This window comes from Panthera uncia, chromosome B1 (genome assembly GCF_023721935.1).
Source record: "Panthera uncia isolate 11264 chromosome B1, Puncia_PCG_1.0, whole genome shotgun sequence".
Taxonomy (NCBI): Eukaryota; Metazoa; Chordata; class Mammalia; order Carnivora; family Felidae; genus Panthera; species Panthera uncia.
Genome location: NC_064811.1, coordinates 83,817,385 through 83,841,435, shown reverse-complemented (window position 1 = coordinate 83,841,435; position 24,051 = coordinate 83,817,385). Strand labels below are relative to the sequence as shown.

Sequence of the window (24,051 nt, the reverse complement as noted above, 5' to 3'; positions counted from 1 at the left end):
AATGTCTGGCAGGAAAAACTGAACCAAACAAAATACAAACTACCGAGTCCTCAAGGAAACATGACCACACTGTGCATGCTCATGCATTTTTGGTGGAAGCATAAAAAGTCGTACGTAAAATTAGAGGTCATACTCTCTGACATTGTAATTTTACTTCAAAGAATCTAATTTACAAAAACAGTCTGGAATAAAAGAAAAACAACGTGGACAAAGGAGATCAGTAAAAACAATAAAAAACAGGAAATGCATTCAAGTAAGTAATACTATGGAATATTCACTTGGTGAAATATGAGTCATTAAAATGATCCTTAAGAAATTATGCTTACATAATATTTATATTACCATGGAGGAAATGCTTATGTTAACCCATTAGGGAAAAGCAGCATATATGACTCCATGTACACAATCATTTATGATAATAAATAACTAACGTAGGTAAATAGATTAAATACAATGCATTATGAAGATTGTAGCTGTACTCATGAAAATGCAAAAAAATATCTACTGTGACGTTTGCACAGAATAAAATTAGAAGAAGTTAACCTTTGATGGCAGGATTTTATGTGTCTTCAGATATTCTACAATGCTAGTATATATAACATGAAATCTTTTTAATGTTGCCAAAGAAAACCAAGACAAGTATAGAAGCAAAGAAGGAAGGAAGGGAGGGAAGGAGGAAGAAAGGAAGAAAATATACCAAAACGTGAATAGACACGTTCTTCATATAACTGAACTTGAGTGACTGTTTTTCTTCTTAGAGTTTTTGGTATTATCTACATATTGCCAAATGAACATGCATTTCTTTGAAAAAATACACTTATTAAAATTTTAATTAATTTCCTATGTCACACTCAGTAACGTCACAGCCATTCAACCCACAGACCATCTGGGAAATCTAGGGAAAGACAATTCTAGCTTCTCCAACGGGAAAAGCTTTAGAAAGAGGAGACTCAATTCGTACCTGGACCCGTACCTCCGGCACCCCCTCCTCCACCGCCACTGCCAAACATGCCTCCACCTCCAGCTCCAGCACCACTACCGCCGCCGAAACTATCAGAGAAATTAGGCATGAGCTTCTGCCGTTTCCTCTGCACTTCCTCTTTATCTGTAGTTAAAGGAAGAGAAACCAAAGGAGAAAAGACTGATTCAATTCCACAACTAGCCGCAGAAAGAATATTGATTCTGATGGTATTTTTAAACATCTTAAAGGGAAACAGAAATCACCCAAGGAGGAAGAGATGCCAAATTTCAAGAAGCATTATATTTATTCCAATGGCTATGAAGACGGAGAACCAGCCTCAGAGAGACCACAGAACAGTACACACCCAAATCCTCTCTACAGTTAAGAAACAACAGTTTCTGAAGTCCCCAGTGTCATTCAAATTAGCGAAAGACTAGACTTCCCATCAATTATTAAGATACTAGAGATACCGGAGAAGAAAAACAATATTGAGCATTTTCATTTGGTCATACAAACCACTATTACCAACCAACTAACATTTGTAATGCATCTACTGTGAGCTAAGTGCTAAGGGGAAAGAGAAGAATGAACAAGGTCTTTGCTGTCAAGAACCCTCCAATACAATTGAAAGGTTGTGGGGGAAAGACTTGGGAGAGATAGCATCATAAAGCTCTCTATGTTAAATTTATGGTTGCAAAGCAGTGTTCCAGGGGGTCAAAGGAGAACTTCCAGGAAGTACCTATGGGCTGGAAAATTCAGGAAAAGCTTTCCAGAATCCACTTTATATCAGGAGAGGGCAATGGGAGGATGAGCTCGAAATGGGATGTAGAGGCAAAATAATGAAGGAAAGAATGCGCACTGTGTGCTTATGGATCAGTCTAGCTGAAGTGAGAGTTTAGCATAAGTGAGTCTTGAGAAGTGGGGCTGACTGGAACCACACTGTCGGGCTCCTGGATTGTGAACCCAAGGAGTTTACAAGCAGGAGGGCCACTGGATGTTTCTGAACTGGGGGATGATGTGTACAGCGTGCTAGTTTAAGAAGATTCATCTGCCACTGGTGTGTAGGACAAAACAAAGAGTCAAAGTGAGAGGCAGAGACAGTGCAAATGGAAGGGAATGGGGCTGTGCCTTAGTGGTCACCGTGATAATACAAATGGGTGGACCCCAGGAATGCAATGAAAGAGGGATTGGTAGTCATTGGTGACTGAGGAGATACAGGAGGCCGAAAGTCTAAAGACTTGACTTAAAACACAGCGATGCCCTCTGAGATTTTTGGCTGTCCAGGTCTAGATGCCATTTGCACTATCATTCCTCATTCCTCGTGTCATTGTAGTTTTTCTTTTGCTTCTCACTATCTGTTCTCCCCAGCCCACTGCCATTGTGGTCCATTATTGAGCTCTTGTTTCTTCTTTCTGTTTCCCTTTCTCTTCTCTCATTTTCCTATCATGTATTTTTTTTTTCCCCTTCTCTCTTTTGGACTGAAAGGGTGATGTAAAATTTCTGTTTAAATAAACAGGCAATGTGGTATTCTTTTTTTTTTTTTTCAATCAGCAGCCTCATACTTAACAATTGTCCTATTTCCAATTCTTCAATGTTAGTTTTGGCCATTGCTTATGTCCAGAAAGATCTCTACTTATTTCTAATTTTGTGGTTATTTCAGCCATCTCAGGGCTCGAAAGAATGCTTTTACTGATTATTGCAGTCACCTGAGCACAGCTGGAAGACTGAAACATGGAAAAGTAGGATAGCAAAGTACCCTTAAAATAATCCTTTAAAAATGGATCATGTCCAGACCTGTTAGGAAGAAAGCCAATGTGGGTCAACTTTGAAGAGAATGTGCTTCTACTAGAAAGCATTGGCCTCAAAGTAGAGAAACTTTACAAATTTCCTTTTCAAAGGTTTTGAACAGATTTATAAAAATTTTCCATCAGTTGTACTATAACCAACTAATAGTCATACTTATTACTCATCCTATAAACTGGGGATCTCACATTGAATATTAGTTCATTAGAAATATGAAACACAAGAGGGAAGCAGACAACTTATTCATCTTCAGGAGTACATGTTATCTGCTGATGTGTTCTACCAAAGAGATCATTTGGTACTCGCTATGTACTTTTTCTGTTTTATAAAACAGAAATGTTCAATGGTTTTATTTTACTGTAAAATGGGAATTTTTCAGTCACTTTAAAAATATTAACTATTACACATCCACTAAGATTTCAACGACAAGAAACTGATACAGAATATTTCATTATGACAAGTTTTTAAATAAAAGAACCAGCCTGAATTTCCCCAAAATTGAACATGGAGATAGTCTCATCACATTCATGTATCCCTGTGGTCTTCCTTTGACAGTGGCAGCATGGGTTGTACTATGAAACATCAACCTATTCTAGAAGGGACCTAAGTGGTCCTTCCTTTTACAGAAGAGGAAACAAAAGCTACGATGATTAAGGGACTTGTCAGAGGTCAGGGCAGAGTGAAGATGAGATTCAAAGCCAGTGAGCTTTCCATTCTATTAGACTGCCATTCTTTGGGAAACACTCCAAAATGTCTTTGCTTCCTTTAATAATTGGTGATTGCAGGTAATAGTCTAGTTCACAAATGTAGATAAACTTTTAGTATCCACCTCGTTTTGATATGTGTATGCCTTCAAAAGTATCTCATTCGTGTTTTTTGGGTTCTAGTGTGCTAGTAAAGATGTCTGCATCTATCCTAAGCATTCCTTTCATAATTTAAGGATTATGATTCCATTTCTTCTGATTCTCCACCTTTTCAGACTGAAAAATCACATGGTCTTTTTTTTGCCGTTCATATAGCAGTTCCTCAACTATCTTCTTCCCTTGCCAATTGTCCCTCTCTCGATTATTTAACTTGTCTTCCCTAAGCCCAACCATCTCCATGACATTTTCATGAGGTACAAGGTCAAAAACTATATCAGGTGTCGAGTTCTGGAATAGATGGTTCTGTACAATGAAAGGAATATGTTGTATTTCTTTGTCTGATGTCCTCCTTGATGGCACCCAACAAATTAACAGCCTTTGGGATAAGGATGGCAACTTGGTTGGTCAGGCAATAAGTCAGCTCCCATATTATAAGAGCCAAGATATGGAAGCAGCTCAAGAGTCCATCAACTGATGAGTGGATAAAGAAAATGTGATATATATATATATATATATATATATGTATATATATACATATATGTGTATATATATATATACTCAACTGATGAGTGGATAAAGAAAATGTGATATATATATATACGTATATATATATATATACATATATACATACATACGTATATATATATATACATATATATATATACACATATATATATATATACATATATATATATATACACATATATATGTGTGTGTGTGTGTATGTGTGTGTGTGAGTGTGTGTGTGTATGTGTGTGTGTATGGCATAAAAAAAATAAGATCTTGCTATTTACAATGACATGGATGGAGCTACAGGGTATTATGCTAAGCAAAACAAGTCAGTCAGAGAAAGACAAATACCATATGATTTCACTCATTTGTGGAATTTAAGAAACAAAACAAATGAACAAAGAAAAAAGAGACAAACAAAAAACCAGACCCTTAAATATAAAGAACAAACTGGTGGTTACCAGGAGACTGGTGGGGGATGGGGGAAATTGGTAAAGGGGATCAAAAGTATACTTATCATGACAAGCACTGAGTAATGTATAAAATTACTGAATCACTATGTTGTACACCTAAAGCTAATATAGCACTGTGTATTAACTAACTGGAATTAAAATTAAAACTTAAAAAAAAAGACAGCTCTCAGATATATCTCAGCATCTACTATATGACATCTACTAAGGGACGCCTGGCTGGTTCGGTCGGCAGTGCATGCAGCTCTTGATCTCAGAGTCGTGAGTTCAAGCCCTACCTACATGGGCATTGAGACTACTTAAAACAAAATAAAATATATGACATATACTGTTCTAGATGTTGGAAATGTACTAATGAACATGAAAGACCAAATCTATGAACTAAAGAATATTCTTCCTATTAGAGGGTGGAAGAAGACAATAGATACCTAAATTCATTGATAGGACAATTTTGTTTACTGATAAAAATAATGAACTACACAAAATTGACACAGGGAATGACTGCAGGGGCTGGGGCAGTGGAAGGTGTGTTCAATGACCTCTGAGAAATGTACACAAAGATTCCCTGGGTTGTATAGTTTTAATTCATTTTCATACACTTACTCTTATATTCTTATTAAAAAAAAATTTTTTTTAATGTTTATTTATTTCTGAGACAGAGAGATACAGAGCATGAGTGAGGGAGAGGCAGAGAGAGAGGGAGACACAGAATCAAAAGCAGGCTCCAGGCTCTGAGCTGTCGGCACAGAGCCCGATGCGGGGCTTGAACTCACAAACTATGAGATCATGACCTGAGCCGAAGTCGGTCTCTCAACCAACTGAGCGACCCAGGTGCCCCCACTTACTCTTATATTAAATGGCCTGTTACTTCTCTCTCTCTTTTTTAAAAAATATTTATTTTTGAGAGAGTGAGAGAGAGAGCAGGGGAGGGGCAGAGAGAGGGGGGGAGAGAGAGAATCCCAAGCAGGCTCCACGCTGTTAGCACAGAGCCTGATGTGGGGCTTGAACTCATGAACTGTGAGATCATGACCTGAGCTGAAAACAAGAGTTGGATACTAAACTGACTGAGTCACCCAGGCTCCCCGGCCCACTACTTTTCTGGTTATATGTCTGGTGTGATTATTTCTCCTTGTGATTATTTCATTTTGGGATTTACAATCCAGAAAGTTTTATTGACCAAGGTACTTTGTTACCTTCAATAAAACAGTTCTAATCTCACAATGAATAAATATATGTTACAATATATGTTGGCCATTCTTTCTGTGGAGCTCAACTTCTAACTCTTATTTTTCCAGATGATTCTTCTTACTTGTTTGTATTACATGGAGCTTTTAGTCAATGACAGCCTGGAAGTGCTTGAAGCATACAGGTAGGAATTTGAGCTTTCAGGAGACCCCATTCTCTAACCTGAGCATCTGATAGATCCTATTATGAATGAACACCTGAACATGCCCTTGCTGTATCTCACTCTTTTGATGAACAAATACCACTGGAAAAGGTAGACTGGCAGCCTAGAAACCAAGCTCAGCTTTGAATGTTTCTCGATGCATACATGTGTAGGTAATCTGGGTATCCTTTTTAAACATAATTCTCTGTGTTGAAAAAAATGGACATTATGTTAAGACATATTTTAGGAGAAGAAATTAATTGTTTCCGTCAGAAAGTCCAAAAATTTCTCTCCTGTGTCTATTTAAAAAAGAGTGTTTAATCAAAAGCAGTGATTTTCATCTTTCTGCAGACTGAAGCATTTGGAAGACCTCAGGTTGTCACTGGGTGGGGAAGTGAGGGCAGGTGGGCTGGCTCCCCACCTCCACTGTAGTTATTTATTTATTTAATTTTGTTAATGCTTTTTCTTTATTTTGAGAGAGAAAGAGAGTAAGAGAAAGAGAGCAAGTGGAGAAGGGGCAGAGACAGAGGGAGAGAGAGAATCCCAAGCAGCCTCCAAGCTGCCAGTGCAAAGCCTGACATGGGGCTCGGACTCGTGAACTGTGAGACCATGACCTGAACTGAAATCGAGAGTCAGACGCTCAACCAACCGAGCCACCCAGGCAACCCTCTCCACTTCCACTTTAACCAGAGCCTGTCAGGTGTATGCACTGGGATTTTGCATGAAATCTTATGTGGACTGGGGGGAAAAAGGCTCTTTTGTTGATAATGTTTTCACACCACAGTAATGGAATGCTGTGAATCGGGACCATCAGTAAACAGGTCACGATCTCTGAAAAGAAACAAGAACTCATGGAATCATCTTCTAAATGCTCCCACCACAACATGAGTTACAGGCAAAGAAGCCCTCTTCAAGGATCACACATCACATATTGCTACCACAGGATCCAACACTCATGTGGATCATCACTGCAGCACCTTTGTGGCTTCAGACATCAGCCAGGACCTGGGTGCTCTGTGACGATCATTTCATTGACCTCCCACTATGGTCTCACTTCCCTCTAATCCAGGGGTTTCTGATTTTGTTTGTGCCATGACCCCTTTTTCAGTCTTGTGAAGTGTTACGGATCTTTTCTTAGAATCATACCTATCAATATGTAAAATTACAAAAAAAGCTGATTATATTAAAATTCATTTCTATCCTTGGAACTCTTGGGGTCAGTGGACTCCAGGTTAAGAAATATCTTTGAGCAATTTTCCCATTTAGGGGCCTATTAAATACACTCAATGCTGAATTTCCCACCCTGCCCTCTTGAGTTCCAGTCCTGCCTTTTGATTGGCTTATTAGGAATTTGCCAGAGGAACCAAAAATGCAACATGTTTTAAATTGAGCTCCCTCTCTGTCCACTCAAACGTACTTTTGCTCCCTGGATTCTTTCACCAACTCAACCACATAACAACCTTCCTAGGCTGGGATTCCTGGAACCATCTATGACTCCTGAATTTCTCCTTCACCTCCTACCTCAACCAGCATCTGGGGCTTAATGCCACTGTCTCCTTGCATTCCTTACACTAATACCTTTAGGAACCTCCCCATTTCTCACTTGGATTCTTGCATTACTCTTCGGACTCTTCATCTGCTGCTCAGACAGTTCCCTCAGTGTTCATATAAGGAAGTCAGAGCCATCATTCCAAACCCAAATAGGCCTGGTAATTCCCTTATCCAGATCAATCAGAATTCTTCAGCTGCCAATCACAGCACTTCTGAGCCTGGCCTTGGCCTTCCTTACCTGTCTTGGTCTTCAGTGGTCCATCTCCGTGCCCAAAAGGCTCATTTCTCTCTGAACTAACATTAATTGTTCAGCTCCTCAAGTTTCCAAGCCTAGGAAACACTTTCCTTCCTTGTTTCTCACCTAACTACTGAAATACACCCCCAGGTTGAAGGACCTTGAAGAAGCCTACTTCTTGGTGGCTTCTATAGAATTAAGGGTCCTCTCTCCTTGGCATTCTCATAGGTGTTTGTAGATGCTTCCCTTTTGGAGCTTATCAAAATCATAAATCACATTATAAATATGTAAGGAGACTATCTCCCCTTCTCGGGGTATCTTTTGTGAGGAAAAGAATGGTGCTTTATTCATTTTTATGGTTCTGCACTGCATGGTGGCTGAGTATCCTGTTTTATCGCCTGAGGCCAGATGATGGAGGGGCTGAATCTCCTGAACAGCAAGCCTTATCATAAGGTCCATCTCAACTGCCCAAACCCCGAGATCCTCAATAAATGACAGATTCTCAGATTCAAAGACAAATTCTCAACTGTCTAAATCTCATATAAGCTTGGTAAAAATAAGATTATTTTGAAAGGCTGGACTCAATTCCATGACCCCAAAATAGTATAATACTTCTCTCTTCTCTAAAAATAAGTACCATGGGCCCAGGGGCAAGTTCCTAGGAAGCCATTCAAAGGAAGTGAACAACTAATCTCTTCTAATCAGCTCTGTCCTTTTACGGGAACGGTCACAAGAATGTAAGTAACCCAATTACCTTTGATTTCAGGGTAGTAGAGAAAAGGTTTGGGTTCGCTAGTTTCCAAATCAGATTTCCTCCGAAGTTGGACAAATACGGAAGCCGGTTTTGTGATGTTGACATCTTTATACTTTGGCGTTTTGAAGACGATGGCAAACTGCAGGATACAAAGACCCAAACATTAGGGTAGGCCTACATTTTGTTTTTCCAGCAATGCTACTCATTAAACGTATTAATAATTATGTTTAATTAAACTAAAAATTACAGCATCCTAGAGAAAGTTACAAACTCAGAATTCTATACCCATACATTGTGATTAAATTGCCACTGTGAATTAAAATGAGACTATGCTAGGGGCACCTGGGTGGCTCAGTCGGTTAGGCGTCCGACTTCAGCCCAGGTCACAATCTCACGGTCCGTGAGTTCGAGCCCCGTGTCAGGCTCTGGGCTGATGGCTCAGAGCCTGGAGCCTGCTTCCGATTCTGTGTCTCCCTCTCTCTCTGCCCCTCCCCCGTTCATGCTCTGTCTCTCTCTGTCTCAAAAATAAAATAAAACGTTAAAAAAAAAAATTTAAAATGAGACTATGCTAATATTTTGCAAATCTTTATTTTTATTTGTCTAATATTTTAAATGCCTTCCAGTTGAAAATAATCATGTGAGTAAAATGCATTGCATACACCTCCTTCTTCTCTTCTAAATCAGCCTTAAAGTGCTCCAAAATTATTTACAAGGCAACATCAGAAAGACTGGTTGTCGAAAGAGAGAGTGAAGAATGTGCTACTACAATGAGCCCACAGGTTGGCTGATGAGAAGAGGAAGCTAAATCCTGCAGAGACATCCTAACAGGGTCCGTGTATTTTGAAGGGAGGATGGCCAACGCTCTAGGGATAGAGGGCATTCTGTAACACCTCTAAGACAACCTCTTCATTAATTTCTGTCAGTGCCACAATAGTTAGGCATTTTTACAGTTTCTTGTTTGATTTTTTTTTTTTTCACTATGTGGTGTATTCACAAGGTTCAAGACTTTGTAAAATACAGAAAGGTATACAATGGCATATAGTGAAAATTCTCCTTGCCAACTCCCGTCCCCCATCTAGGTGGTCCCCACTGTGTGCCTGTCCCCAGAGGTAAACACAGTGAAATTATTAATTCTTTTTGTATTCTTCCATAGTTTCCTTATGCATATGCAAACGTGAACATCCAATCTTTCTGACATCGCTTGGTTTTATATCTTTAAAAAATTTTTAATGTTGTATGTTTGAGATTTTTTCCATATTCAGAGATTACACATTCTCTTTAATAACTGCGTAATAGTTCATCACACAGACACACCATAATTTATTTACTGGCCACTTATTGGTGGACATTTGGATTGTTTCCAATTTTGTGTGTGTGAAAATAGTATTTCTCAATCACTCAGAGTGATGGAGACGGGGATATAGCATTTCTATCTCTTAGTCATACACTCATTTGTCACTGGGAAATCTTGATTTATCATGATGATATCAGTCTGTAGTAGAAGTCTCTTCCTTTCAATACTTTTCATTAGAAAACCTTTCCAAAAGTGTTGTCATAATTACTCTGGTAGAACACCGTAATGGACTGATTGTGTTCCCTCAGAATTCGTATTTTGAAGCCTTAACCCCTAGTGTGGCATTATTTGGGGAAATGGCTTTTATGGAAATAATTAATGTTAAATGAGATCATGAGGGTTGGGTTGTGATTGGATAGGATTAGTGGTCCTATAGGAAGAGACACCAGAGAGCTTACTCTCTCTCTCTCTCTCTTTCTGTCATGTGGGGACAGAGCCAGAGGCAGCTGTCTGCAAGCCAGGAGGAGAGAGCTTTAAACCAATAACCAACCCTGTTGGGCCTTGATCTGGGACTTCTAACCTCCAGAACTGTGATGAAATAAATTTCTGTTGTTTAATACACCTAATCTATGGTATTTTGTCATGGCAGTCTGAGAAGTCTAATACAAAAACTTAAAATATTTCCACTAACAGACCCAAGGGCCACTGCCTTAATGGTTAGGTGATCAGACACCCACATGAAATGTCTTGACATGGTTTCAGAGCCAATGGACTAAGGCTTTTGCTCATAATTCTATGGTAGGTGACTTTTCTGGAAGACCTGCAAGAGTCTTAAAAATAGTACTCTTTTATGAAAGTTAAATAAGTATGATTTTTCCTTTTTCATATATGGAAATTAAGTACTGAATTTCAACGAGACAGAAAATGCAAAATCATCATCATCAGCATTATCATCATCCACTTACTTGTCTATGAACATCTGTGGGAGAAAAATCTCCAAATCCTTCCCAGATTCCACCATTTTCCTCCTCTTCATAAAATCGAATTTGGATGTCATCTGCAAACAGTCACATTCAGGTGTTTAATTTCACATAATAATATTTCACAACATGCTAAACTTTCAGCTGGTTCAAGATTTTACCTACAATGTACTTAAACATTTAAAAAAGTAGTTACTAAGAAATAGACGTTTAAATCATTTGAAATTTTCAAAATTACTGAAATTTTCTTTATTAGTTACCACAGTAATGGACCTTGAGTTTCATTTACATTGAGAGAATACTAGATTTACCTATTCAGTCTGACTTTTCTCTTAATCAGTCTTTGCCTTTCTCACTTCTCCATCACTAACCCAAATCATTCCTGAGGAACATGAAGGATATTGAAGAATATCAGAACCCCAAAAGGTGGTTCAAACTCCATATAGATCTACATAATAATATTTAACTTACATGAAGTTAACTGCATGGCAAGCACTAATTTAAGTGAATTATATGTATACATTAACTGACTTAACCCCCACAATAACTTTGAAATGCAGGTGTACTATTAATATCCTCATTTTGCAGAAGAGAAACTGGAGTGCAAAGAGATTAAGTAACTCATCCAAGGTTGAACAGCTAGTAAATGGAGAAGCCAGAATATGAACACGGACTCCATCCAGGCTCACGATCATTCTACTATGCTACTTCCCTATAATACTTTATCAGTCCATATTGAGAAGTTGTTACAAATATTATATTGGTCAAGTCCCTTTGGATTAGACTGCCTAAATTTCACACTTGCATCATGGACTCTACTTCTGCAGAAATATGACAATATAACTCAGATTGACATCTCTCTGGATTCACTTCCCATTTTATAGGAGGGACTGCACTATTGACTTATGAAAACTAAGTTCATATTTCTATTTAAATAGAATTTTAGGGATGCCCAGGTGGCTCAGTCAGTTAAGCATCCAACTCTTGATTTTGGTTCAGGTCATGATCTCATGGTCTTGTGAGCCTGGGCGTGGAGCCTGCTTAGGATTCTCTCTCTCTCCTTTTCCTTCTGTCCTTTCACTGCTCATACTCTCTCTCTCTCTCTCTCTCTCTCTCTCTCTCTCAAACAAAAAAACAAAAAAACAAAACCAAAAACACCCACAGAATTTTAGAAATGTTGGGGTTGGAGGTGGATAAAATATCTCACTATCTCCTGGTTGATTCCCTTTCTTTCAGGTAGGACTCCCTTAAATCTAGTTACTAAGATGCTTTAAGACAGGCAGCTATAACACTTCTTTTAATAAGAGATGTAATGTAATGATAATGATTAAGAATCACATTTACAAATAAAGGTACTCAGATTGTGTTTACTCACTGTATGCACACCAAGAATTTGGAAATGCATATTACTTGGATACAATGGGTTAAAAGACTAATACCAGGATATGCACAGAAAGTGTAAACATTTTTTGGATAAAGATATATGCCTTTACCTTACAATCTGATCCCATTTTTTCTGACTTTTTAACCTCAGGCCATTTGCCTCAAATGAGAATTTTCTTTTTTTAAAGTCATCATTCTTTTATTTAGGAGCTATATTTTTGGTTACGCACTCCTTACTTTGAAAATGCTCATCATTTTGTAGTGAGTAGATCTTTATTACACTATACACTCTATCACTGTATTTTAAAAATGAGTTGTTTGAGAAAATAACACAATCTCCTTCAGCTTTTGCTAGTTTATAAATCTTGTATCATAGCTAATGAAAGGTAAATGCCAAGAATGTTTTCTGAAAGTGAAAATTCTGAGAAACATGCTCTGAGAATTTCCCCACGGTTCCTATTCTCTTTCTTTTTCTTAATGACATCAGAGTGTCACATGAAAGTATCTGGAGAAGCTCTCTCAGCTTCTCAGTGTTGCAACAAAACCGTGCAAGATAAACAAAATAAACGATTTTATACTATGTAAAGCATTATTTATTCTGTGTCCATGTGCATGCGTGTGTGTGTGTGTGTGTGTGTGTGAAGCATGAGCTATTATTACTCATTTATTTTAGTTTAACTAAGTTCAGATAGCAAAATTTAAAGTACAGAAACACTTAAATGTCACTGATTACAATTGTCATTATTTTCTTAATTCTCTTTACTTCTATTGAAAAAAAAATCTTTTTATGATTATTTATTGGTTTTGAGAAAGACAGCAAGCATGAGTGGGGAGGGGCAGAGAGAGAGGGAGAGAGAAAATCCCGAGCCTGATGTGGAGCTCGAACATGTGAACCAGGAGATCATGACCTGACCGAAAATCAGGAGTCAGACACTTAACCAACTGAACCAACCAGGTGTCCCACTACTATCAAAATTTTTTAAATGAATTAGTTGGGTTGAAAAAACACAGACATATTTGGAAGAGGTGAAATGTGTAAATTTTCTAAAGGAGTTCTATGGCAGAAGAGGGATATTATGGGATTTACTGTCAAAAAGGGACTCACAGACACACTCAGAATTACATTTCACACCTTGAGACTGGAGCATATATTTACCTTTCTGAACCTTGTCACAGAGAAGGTAAATCTCTTCCCCTCCAGTTACACATCCAGCTGTCCTGTCCATTCTTACAATTTTCAAGTTGGATGCATTGGGGGCTTCTGTCCACAGGAGAAAAACAACAAACATCATGGTTTATCCTCAGCTTCACAAGACAGTCTCTTATGGGGAATCCTGCTCTTAGCACACATTAACCAAAAGAAAGTTTAAATAGTTTATTGTGATGAGCATTAATATACAGAATTGTTTAATCAATATGTTGTACATGCTAAACTAATATAACACTGTATGTTAATTATACTTTAATTAAAAAAACAAATAGATGCTTTCACTCATCGCTTTAACAAGGATACAAATAAAACAAAAAAACCTTCGCAAGTCTTCAGAAGTCTTCACTTCTTGAGCATGGATCATTCATTACCACTCAAACAGATGGGGCAGAAAGAACAGTGTTTGTTTCTTCTACTAACACAGTAAGAAAGATTCATACAGAAAGAGAAAGAGTTTTTCTGATGTTTCAGGAAGTTCCAAACCAATGGATTCGTGGAATTTCATTTGTGTCAAGACCTTCAATTATTTCCATGATACCGATATACTATTTATAAGAGTCTTAAAAATGTAGAAAAAGCACAATTTTCTTAAATTATTTATACATCTTTATTTTACAGAAAAGAAAAATGGAGCTGTAATATTTCTTTTCCCCAGACTAAATTAGAATTCTGTGTGGTTAGGGGCAAAAGTTTCTTGTGGTAATAGTATAAAGCTTCCTTTTTTTTTTTTTTTTTTGCTCCCACAGCTGCATTTTAAGGTGATCTTTAGTATACAAGTCTACATCATATTATAACTCTTTCACTTCCCTTCAAACTTGTTGAAGTTAGAGAAATCAGTTAGCTGTTGTACTAGAGGCATGGAGTTTTCTACTTAGACCAAACTCTATAAACTTTCAGCGAGCCTAAATATCATGCTTGCAGGCTCTTTTGAAATATTTGTTCAATAAATCCTATACATAGCAAACAAGAAATCTGCATGGTAAATGCTGAAGACCATTGTAAAACTTTTTTAAAAAGTTCTAGGAAGTACAGACTGAAATAGAATTTTGAAGCCATGTACTATCTATGCTACTCATTCAGCTAACCCTCCTCTCTCGATAAAAGCTGTACTATGTAAGAATGAAGATGGACTAGAATAACAGTTGTTTTTATTAACATCTCTTTAGAGCCTCAATGAAAAATATTGAGATATTTTTCTATCTGAGAGTACCAACAGTATAGGAATTCATAAATAATAAAAGATTTGCCATTGTGAAATGGCATGTAAGAGACCAACATGTACATGTGAGGAAGGATAACCATATTTATTGGGCACCTCATAACATTCACTTCTAATCTAGACATCAACTTTTTTTAAGTTTATTTATTTTTGAGAGAGAGAGAGAGAGAGAGAGAGAGAGAGAGAGAGAGAATCCTAAGCAAGCTCCTCGCTATTAGTGCAGAGCCGGACACAGGGGCTCGATTCCACAAACCAGGAGATCATGACCTGAGCTGAAGTCAAGAGTCGGACCCTTAACCGACTGAGCTACCCAGGCGTGCCTAGACATTAACTTTTTAAGCTAGAATTTAGCATTCCCATTTTGTAGACAATAAATGTGAGGCTCCAAGTGATTAAATTACTTGTCCTGGGACTTTGAGCTAGTAACTGCCAACGGTAGGGTTAGAAGTCGGTGCTTAATGCTACACTAAGCTGCCTCCTGTTAGAATTCAAGGACTCACTGCTGTCATAGATGGCATCCGATACCACGGGTTCCAGGCGCCTTGTGAAGCTGCCGGTGCTATCTGGGAGAAAAGCTGTAAACATGAGCCGCACCACGCTGAGGTCCATCTCCTTTGTCTGCTGAAGAGCTGCCTGGCGGATGATTTCCTTTTCCCGATCTAGGACCATACAGCACCGCGCATTCATACCCAGGGAAAGAGTAAAGTGAGCACGTTTTAGATAAGATGCTTTTGTAAAGCCCAAATAAAGAACATGAGTTAAAATAACTCTATTTTTTCTTTTGCAAGTATTTGTATTGCTAATACAATTTTTTTTTTTAATTTTTTTTTCAACGTTTTTTATTTATTTTTGGGACAGAGAGAGACAGAGCATGAACGGGGGAGGGGCAGAGAGAGAGGGAGACACAGAATCGGAAACAGGCTCCAGGCTCCGAGCCATCAGCCCAGAGCCTGACGCGGGGCTCGAACTCACGGACCGCGAGATCGTGACCTGGCTGAAGTCGGACGCTTAACCGACTGCGCCACCCAGGCGCCCCTTTTTTTTTTTTTTTTTTTTTTTAAATTTTTGCTAATACAATTTTAAAAATTGTCTCATTTATATCACCCATATTAAAGGCATCAAAAGAAGACCTGGATTTTCTCTGGATTACAGTAAAAACTGTCCTCTGTGTACCAAATTACCTCTCTCTTTTTTTTTAAGTTTATTTATTTTTGAGAGAGACAGCGAGAGCACAAGCAGGGGAGGGGCACTGAGAGGGAGAGGGAGAATCCCAAGCAGGCTCCGCGCTGTCAGCACAGAGCCTGAGGCAGGGCTCAGATCTCATGAACTGTGAGATCATGACCTGAGCCGAAATCAAGAGTTGGACACTTGGACAGAGCCACCCAGGTGCCCCCAAATTGCCCCTCCTCTTTCTTATCTTCCCCTGACCTCTCCTTTTTCTCCCTACAATTATAGTTAAAGACAGCAAAGATGTGACATAATGGAATGCAACAAGCTGATGACACATCAGGTGTATTGCAAGCTGTGAAAATTAAGTATTCCAAAAGCTCTGTGAGCACAGGGACTACGTTCATTCCACAGTGCCCAGCACAGTGCCTGGCACATAGCAGGTGCTCAAAAAGTGCTTCTGGAGAAAGTCAATGACTCAACTGCATTTGACTCCTCCTTTGCCTCTTGGTGGAGCTTTTGTGCTGATGGATATAGTCATATTTAACTTACTACATCATCAGAGGTGATAATTCGAGTGGTGAGTACTATAAAAGAGCTACAGATGAAGAGGTATGGAATTGCAAAGGAGGGGAGCATCCAGAGGCTTTGGAACAGAGGAGATGTATGTTCTAAATCTTGAAGGGATGGTACAACTTGAACTCATGAAGAGAGTAAAGGAAGGCATTCCAGGAAGAGGGAGCAGCAAGAATAGAAAGAATGTGCCATGGTGAGGAAGTGAGAAATCATGGTGCCTCTGTGGAATAGCTCAGTTTGGCAAGAAGGTATGCAGTGGGAAACAGTTGGAAACGCAGACTGGGGCCAACTTACAGAATTGGGATTTTGTAGGCAGCAGGGCAATACTGAGCGGTGGTGAGGTGGAGGCTTTTGTGAGACCCATCTGGTCACAGGGTATACACTGGATCACAAGTGGGGAGGGACAGAAGCAGAGCAAGGAAAATGGAGTGAGGAGTGGAGTGTGCGAGAGAGCACAGAAGAGCAGGGCCACAGACTAGAGATGCAACACAGGCAAGAAGGGTTCAGAGGTGACGGGAAGGTTTTGGGTCTGGATGTCAGAACATGTTCAGTGGAAAAACGGTGATCGATTTGGGGTTGCCGGAGTAGGAGGTGATCACAGGATTACCAGACCAATGGACAAGGTTTAAAAGCAGACACTTTTGTACGTGTGGTAGGACAAGGATTGGAGTTGAAAGAGAAAAATACAGGTAAAAGCAGGAAAACACAAAATCATAGCATTTGTATGAGAAAGAGAATAGTTTATGATGTGCCTGAAGAGCCCAAAGAGATTCCTTACCATAAGGTGAGCGGGGGAAGGCAGAAGAAGAGGTGTTCTTTGAACTAAGTGTTGAACTATGAACTGGGTTTGACAGGCTGGAAAGGGCAGGGTGGGGTGTTTTAGGTAGGTACCTACAGAGGTATGAATATGTATCAGGTATCGGGGGGTAGTAATGGGGAGAGGTGGGTACATGATGGAATTGGAGATGAATCTGGAAAGGTGGCTGGGGCCAGACTGAGAGCTTTGTGTACCAAGCTAGGGAGATACAAATTTTATTCTAGAAAATAGCAGGATGCCGTCAAAAGGTTTCTGAGCAGGGAAGGTGTGGTGGTGGTGTGGGGCACTAAATTCTGGGAGAAGGAGAAACATGAGGCACACACAGGAGCACCTGGTCTACACACAAGCAAAGGAGAGCCTGATCTTGAAGGATCAAGGTTGGTGGCATGGCACTCACCTGTGAGCTGCCGGTCTCCTCCGCCTTCTGCTTGCAAATAGGCAAGATCAGGATGTACCAGAAGTCCGGGATTGTAGCCCTTTGTACATGCCTCTGTCATTCGTGCTTCCAGTGTTTCAAATACTTTTTTCTTTGTCACATGAAGTATACCTAAGTTTGCAAAGCTGGAGAAAAAGGCAAAAACAGCCACAACAAGCACTAAAGGTTAGGCAGTCAATGACTAGAGTCTGGTTTCACTTTAGCAAAATGGCTTTTAAAAAACACACAGGCCTCAATCACTGGAGCCCACACTGTAATCAAACACATTACTATTTCTACAGTGAAACATATAGAGTAGAGTTACCAAGGAATAATAAAGACTATAAACCACCACACATCGGGTCAGATTGGGTTTTGCCACCAAATGAGTCTGTGGCGAACTCAGCAAAATCTTTTGGTTTTCAGAGTTTATTAGATTTTCAAATGATGATTAAGCGAGTAGGGTATACGTGTGTGTGTGTGTGTGTGTGTGTGTATACATACATATACACATACATATACATATACATATACATATACATATACATATACACTACTAAGGAAGTTTTACCTAGACTCATTTTAACCAATTTTCCAGGACAGTTGTTTAAATTTTTTTTTCAAATTCTGAATACAGTACTAACTTATCTAAATTTTTTTTTTTAAAGAATAAGAATAATATTATAACTCGAAGAATTTTTTTCTTTTGGCTCATCTTTGGCTTTCTGGATAGGATTTAAACTCTACATGGAGTCCCATCTTCTGTTGGGTGATCTGTGAGGCTGGAATTATTACCACTAGAATGCCATCAAATTCTCCATGTTTTCAGGATGGAGCACTTTTATCTCATGAAACCTACATACCTATAGGATAAAACATTTTAATAAGCTAAATAAAGCAATTTAAGGGATTTTGGAGAAATTATATAAAATACTCCAGACACTAATTTTTAAAGTTCATGAAACAAGAAAGTATATTCAATAAACATAATACAACAACAAAAAAGTACTTTACCAAGGAGACCCATTCATTCAACAAATATTTGTTCAGCTCCTTATTAGTGCCAGGCAGTGTCCTGGATGCTTTTGTCAGCACTCAGGAATCCCTCCCTCCATAGAATTTATGTGCTAGTGTAACCAGAGAGAAGAAACAAATAGAGAAGCAAATTTTACGGTATAATTGAGAAGGCATTAAGAGTACCAAGAAATAAATAAATAAAATAAATAAATAAGGTGGGAACGGAGAAAAGGAAAGGTACACTTAGAAGACATGATGCTTTAAAGTAGGGATAGGCCAGACAGGGCGTCACTGAAATGATGACAAGTGAGCAATGACTGAAAGAAGGTGAGGGAAAAGATGTGGATATACGGAAAAGTATTCAAGGTGGAAAGAGTAACAAGTTCAAAGACCCCGAGGGAGGACCACGACTGGTGTTTTCGGAAGACAATAGCAAGGAGGCCAATGCTGCTGGAGGAAAATCAGCAAGAGACCAGTAGTAAGTGAAAAGTTCAAAGAGCCGGGGAGCCTGTGCGGCTCAGTCAGTTAAGCATCCGACTCTTGATTCTGGCTCAGGTCACGATCTCATGGTCGGGAGATCGAGCCCCATGTTGGGCTCATGCTCAGCGCAGAGCCTGCTTGGGATTCTCTCTCTCTCCCCCTCTCTCTTTGCCCATCTCCCGATCTCTCTCTTTCTCTCAAAATAAATAAATAAACATTTAAAAACAAAAAGAAAAGTTCAAAGAGCAAAGTGGGGGCACAGATCTTTTAAAGCCTTGTAAGCTTTTGCCAAGACTTTTCTTTTGCTCTGGCTTTTATTCAGAAAGAAAGAAAAAAGATTAGTAAGGGAAAGACAGAAATATTGTAACAACTGGACTAGATGAAACAAAGACAAAGATAGTCTAAGATAATAAGGACTAAGATGGTGTGGGAAGACCAGATGAACTAGGCGAAGAAAATATAGAAGGTGAAGGCAGAATGAGATGAGCACTCATACAGAGGTCCAGAGATATAACGAGACACGTGTCCAGACAGTGATAGAAAAAAGTAGGACATGATTGTGGCATAATGTATACATTTATTAAATCGCTATGCTGTGCACCTGGGACTAATGTAAACATTGTGTGTCAATTATACTAAAAAAGAAAAAGTAGAATAGCTGAGACACACAGAGAAGAAAACAGACCAAGAGAATATAAACTCCTGAGGGCAGAGATCTCTGGTGCCTAGAACAGTGCCTGACATATGGGTGTCTAACACGTGTCTGTTGAATAAATGAATGCATGAATTAGCACAGCACAGAAAAGGTGCAATGGGACATGATGACATGCCTGGAGGCACAGGTAGTTTTTTAATAGAAACAACACCTCCATCTTTTGGCCTTTTAGGCTGGACTCCTATATAGAACGTGTACCTCCATATAGGTAATGACACTGGCAAACATCTGTTACACTTTACCACATATAAAGTGATTTTCATGCACATTATTTAACTAATCCCCGTGAAAAAGGCGTCATCCTTATGTGAATAACTTACTTACTCTGGTAATAAATGGAACAATATAGAAGCCAGTCTTCTGTTTCAGATAATGATGGGAGTAACAGAGACCAGATTGAGTCTTTCACCTTACATAACATAAAACATATGAAAAAATGGTTTTCCAACACTGAACAATGGCAGCACAGGACACTGATCCTTAAGAGAGCAACTAAGGTGAATCCTACAATTATGCTGGTTTAATGCCTAGAGTTTTCTGATTGCAGCATAGGAAGGGAGACTCTAAACAGACCTGGCCATCTCCCCGAGTTTGGAGATTGAGTTAAAAATCTGAGAAGGCCAAAGGGGCCAGAATTCACAGGCAGAGAACCAGAGAAGAGCCACACACAGAGATACTCAGAGATGTACACAGGTTCTGCCTTGAGTCTTCAGCTAAGTACTGATTGGAGATGTGTGTGACGAAACAACCCAAGGCTGAGGAAAAATCTAAACAAAACAAGAAAAACAAAAAACAAAAAACAACCAAGAAAGAAGCAGACAAAGATTTCTTGGAGCACACATGGGGCTGGAATAGTTCAAGAAATCTTGTAATACATAAATCATCAGCATGAATATTCAGAAAGTTACTGGCTTTGCAATGGTGTCAAATTAACCCTAAAGGCTGCTCCTGTTTCCCTAACAAAGCTTAGAAGTAAGTCTAGGAAGGATAAAACTGCTCCCAAATTTAATTTCTATCAATGTTCAAAAATATTCAGAGGCATACAAAAGAAAGAAAGAGAGAAAGAAAGAAAGAAAGAAAGAAAGAAAGAAAGGAAAGAAAAAGAAAAAGGACAGCATGCAACAATCCGAAATTCAAAATGTCTGCCATTCAATCAAAAATTATCAGGCATGCAAAAAATAGGAAAATACAACTCATAATGAGGATAAAAATCTATCAATAGCAACAGATACAGATGTGAGACAGAACACAGAATTTAAAGACACATACATTGAAATAGCTATTATGGATATATTGTATAGGGTCAAGATAATAAAAAGCTTTAGAATATTAAGGAGACACATGGAAGATATTTAAAAAAAGACCTCCAGCAAACCTATAGAGATGAAAAAACGGCAATGTCTCAAAAGAAAAATACACCGAATGGAATGAAAAACAGATTAGACACTACAGACAAAAGGATTAGTGAACTTGAGAACACAGTGATAGAATTGTTCAAAATGAAACACAGGAAAAAGAACAAATTTTAAAAAGACAGATCTCCAGTGAGCTGTGGGATAATTTTAAAAGCCAAATACACATGTAATTGGTGCTTCAGGAGAAGAGGAAAATGAGGAGTGGATGGAAAAAAATATTTTGAAAAGTAATAGCTGACAAGTTTAAAATTTATTTAAAAAAACTATAAACCCAGAGATCCAAAAATCTCAATGAACCCCAAGCACAAACAACATGAAGAAAACTACATTAATGCCCATTTAATCAAACTGCTTCAAATTAGTGAGGAGAAAGGAAAAACTAATAAAGAGAAAATCTAGAGCTGATAGAGAAGATACGGCACTTGATGTGAAGAGGAACAACATATCAGGAGGGCAGCAGACCTCTTGATGGAAGCAAGGCAAAAGCCAGAACACCTATGGGGTAGTATATTTTCAGAATGTGAAAGAAGAACTCTGTCAACTTGGAATTCTATATTCTTCAAAAATATCTTTCTAAAACAGAGACAAAGTAAAGAGCTTATAGACGTTTGATAACTGAAGAACTGATCAGCAGCAGACCAGCAGTAGAAGAAAAAGGAGAGGAAGGGCTTCAGGCAGAAAAAAATGGCACCAGACAGAAATGTTGACCTATGAAACAGAATGATGGGCACTGTAAATGATAAATACATGTTTAAATATAAATACTTTTTTCCTTATTTAAAATTTCTTTTAAAAGATAATTGAGCATAGGGGCACCTGGGTGGGTGGCTCAGTTGGTTAAGCGTCCGATCTTGTGGTTGACCAGTTTGAGCCCCATGTCAGACTCTGTGCTGACAGTTCAGAGCCTGAAGCCTGATTCGGATTCTGTGTCTCCCTGTCTCTCTGCCCCTCCCATACTCATGCTCTGTCTCTCTCTGCCTCTCAAAAATAAATAAATGTTAAAAAAGAAAAGATAATTGAGCATTAAAAACAAAAATAAAAAACAATATATTGTGGAACTTATCACATATATAGATGTAAAATAGAGTACACAATAGCACAAGGGCCGAGAGGGGAAACTGAAGTGTTGTTCATATATGATATATGAAGACACACGGTGTTACTCAAAGGGAGACTAAGATAAGTGAAAGATGTATATAGTGTAACAAGCTGTAAAACAACTTCTAAAAACTATAGAGGTATAAACCAAAAGGAAGATAAAATAAAATCATAATTAATCTAAAAGAAGGCAGAAAAAAGAGGAAAAGGGGAACAAAAATCAGACGTGACAAGCAGAAAACAAATAGCAAGAGGGTAGAATGAAACACAGCTCTATGAGTAATCAGATTAAATACAGATTATTTAAACACCTCAATTAAAAGGCAGAGAGCATCGGATGGAATAAAAATAATAAGACCCAACTATATGCGGTGCATATTTACTTTGAATATTAAGACACAAACAGCTTAAAACTAAGAGGATGGAAAAAAAAATGTTCCAAGCTAAGGTTAATCAAAATAAAGCTGAAATACGTAAAACAGTATCAGTCAAGGTAGATTTTAGAGCAAAAATATTACCAGGGATAAAAGAGGGTCATCTCATAACGATAAAGGGATCAATTCATTGAGTGGACATAAGAATCCTAAATGTTTATGTATCTAATAAAAGAACTTCACAATACAAGAAGCAAAATCTTACAAACTGGAGGAAGAAACAGATATATCTATAAATATAGTCTGAGATTTCAACACCCATCTGTCAATAATTTCTAGAACAAGTAGGGGGAAAGTCAGTAAGGATACAGAAGACTTGAACAACACTATCACACAACTTGACCTGACATTTTAGAACATGCATTCAACTTGATTAGACTAGTCATTCTTTTTAAGTGCACAAGGAACATTTACCAAGACATAACATATTCTGATCCACAAAGCAAGTCTCAATAAACTTAAAAGGACTGAAATCATACAAAGTATCCTCTTAACAGTATTGAATTAACTTAGATATCCATAAATGAAAGATATCTAGGCAGGGGTATATTTAAATGAAGAGGTAGTAATTAATTGTCGAAGCTGGGTGATGAGTACAATGGGGGTTCATTATGCTATGCTTTCTACTTTTGTGTATGTTTGAAAATTTATAGGATAAAATGTAAAAGAAAACAAGAGTGGACATTATTATTAAAAGACAGCACATGCAACTTAAAAAATCGAGAATCATAAATGTTAATACATGGGAATTCAAGATGATACAGCCACTTTGGAAAACAATATGGTAGTTTCTTATCAAGACAAATGGACTCTTAGCATCTGTCCCTTCATTTTCACTCCTCTGTATTTACCCAAGCCCCCCAAAAATGAAAACTTATGTTCACACAAAAAGTGGTTCTCTCATCCAAAATGGAAAATAAACTTCATGTTCTTTAGCAGGTGGATTGATAAACAGACTGTGATACATCGATACAATGCAATACTACTTAGTAATGAAAAGGAATAAGACCGCTGATACACACAACAACCTGGAGGAATCTTAAATGCATGATACTAAGTGAAAGAAGCCAGACTCAAAAAGGCTACATATTGCATGATTCCATTTGTATGTCATTCTGGCACATTCCTATATGTATAGGAGACAGATCAGGAGTTGCCATGGGGTGGACTGCAAGGTAGAGCTGACTCTAAAGGGGCACACAGGATTTTGGGGGCAATGGTACTATTCTATACCTTCCTTGACTGTGATTCTTATTTGAGTACTTGTCAAAATTCATAGACCTGTACGCTTTAAAGA

At 38.3% G+C, this 24,051-nt stretch overlaps 1 protein-coding gene across 4 annotated transcripts in view; it reads right to left on the bottom strand.

Annotated features, from left to right (window-relative positions):
• NFKB1 (nuclear factor kappa B subunit 1) overlaps nucleotides 1-24,051 on the bottom strand; it is a 118,890-nt gene that overhangs the window by 23,523 nt on the left and 71,316 nt on the right. For all 4 annotated transcript variants that reach the window (XM_049632132.1, XM_049632134.1, XM_049632130.1 and 1 more), the window contains exons 7-12: nucleotides 17,578-17,741; nucleotides 15,121-15,279; nucleotides 13,348-13,452; nucleotides 10,794-10,885; nucleotides 8,535-8,673; nucleotides 962-1,105 (exon numbers count right to left, since the gene is read on the bottom strand). In XM_049632132.1, the coding sequence (XP_049488089.1) occupies nucleotides 962-1,105; nucleotides 8,535-8,673; nucleotides 10,794-10,885; nucleotides 13,348-13,452; nucleotides 15,121-15,279; nucleotides 17,578-17,741 (803 nt within the window). The remainder of the gene's footprint in view (nucleotides 1-961; nucleotides 1,106-8,534; nucleotides 8,674-10,793; nucleotides 10,886-13,347; nucleotides 13,453-15,120; nucleotides 15,280-17,577; nucleotides 17,742-24,051) is intronic.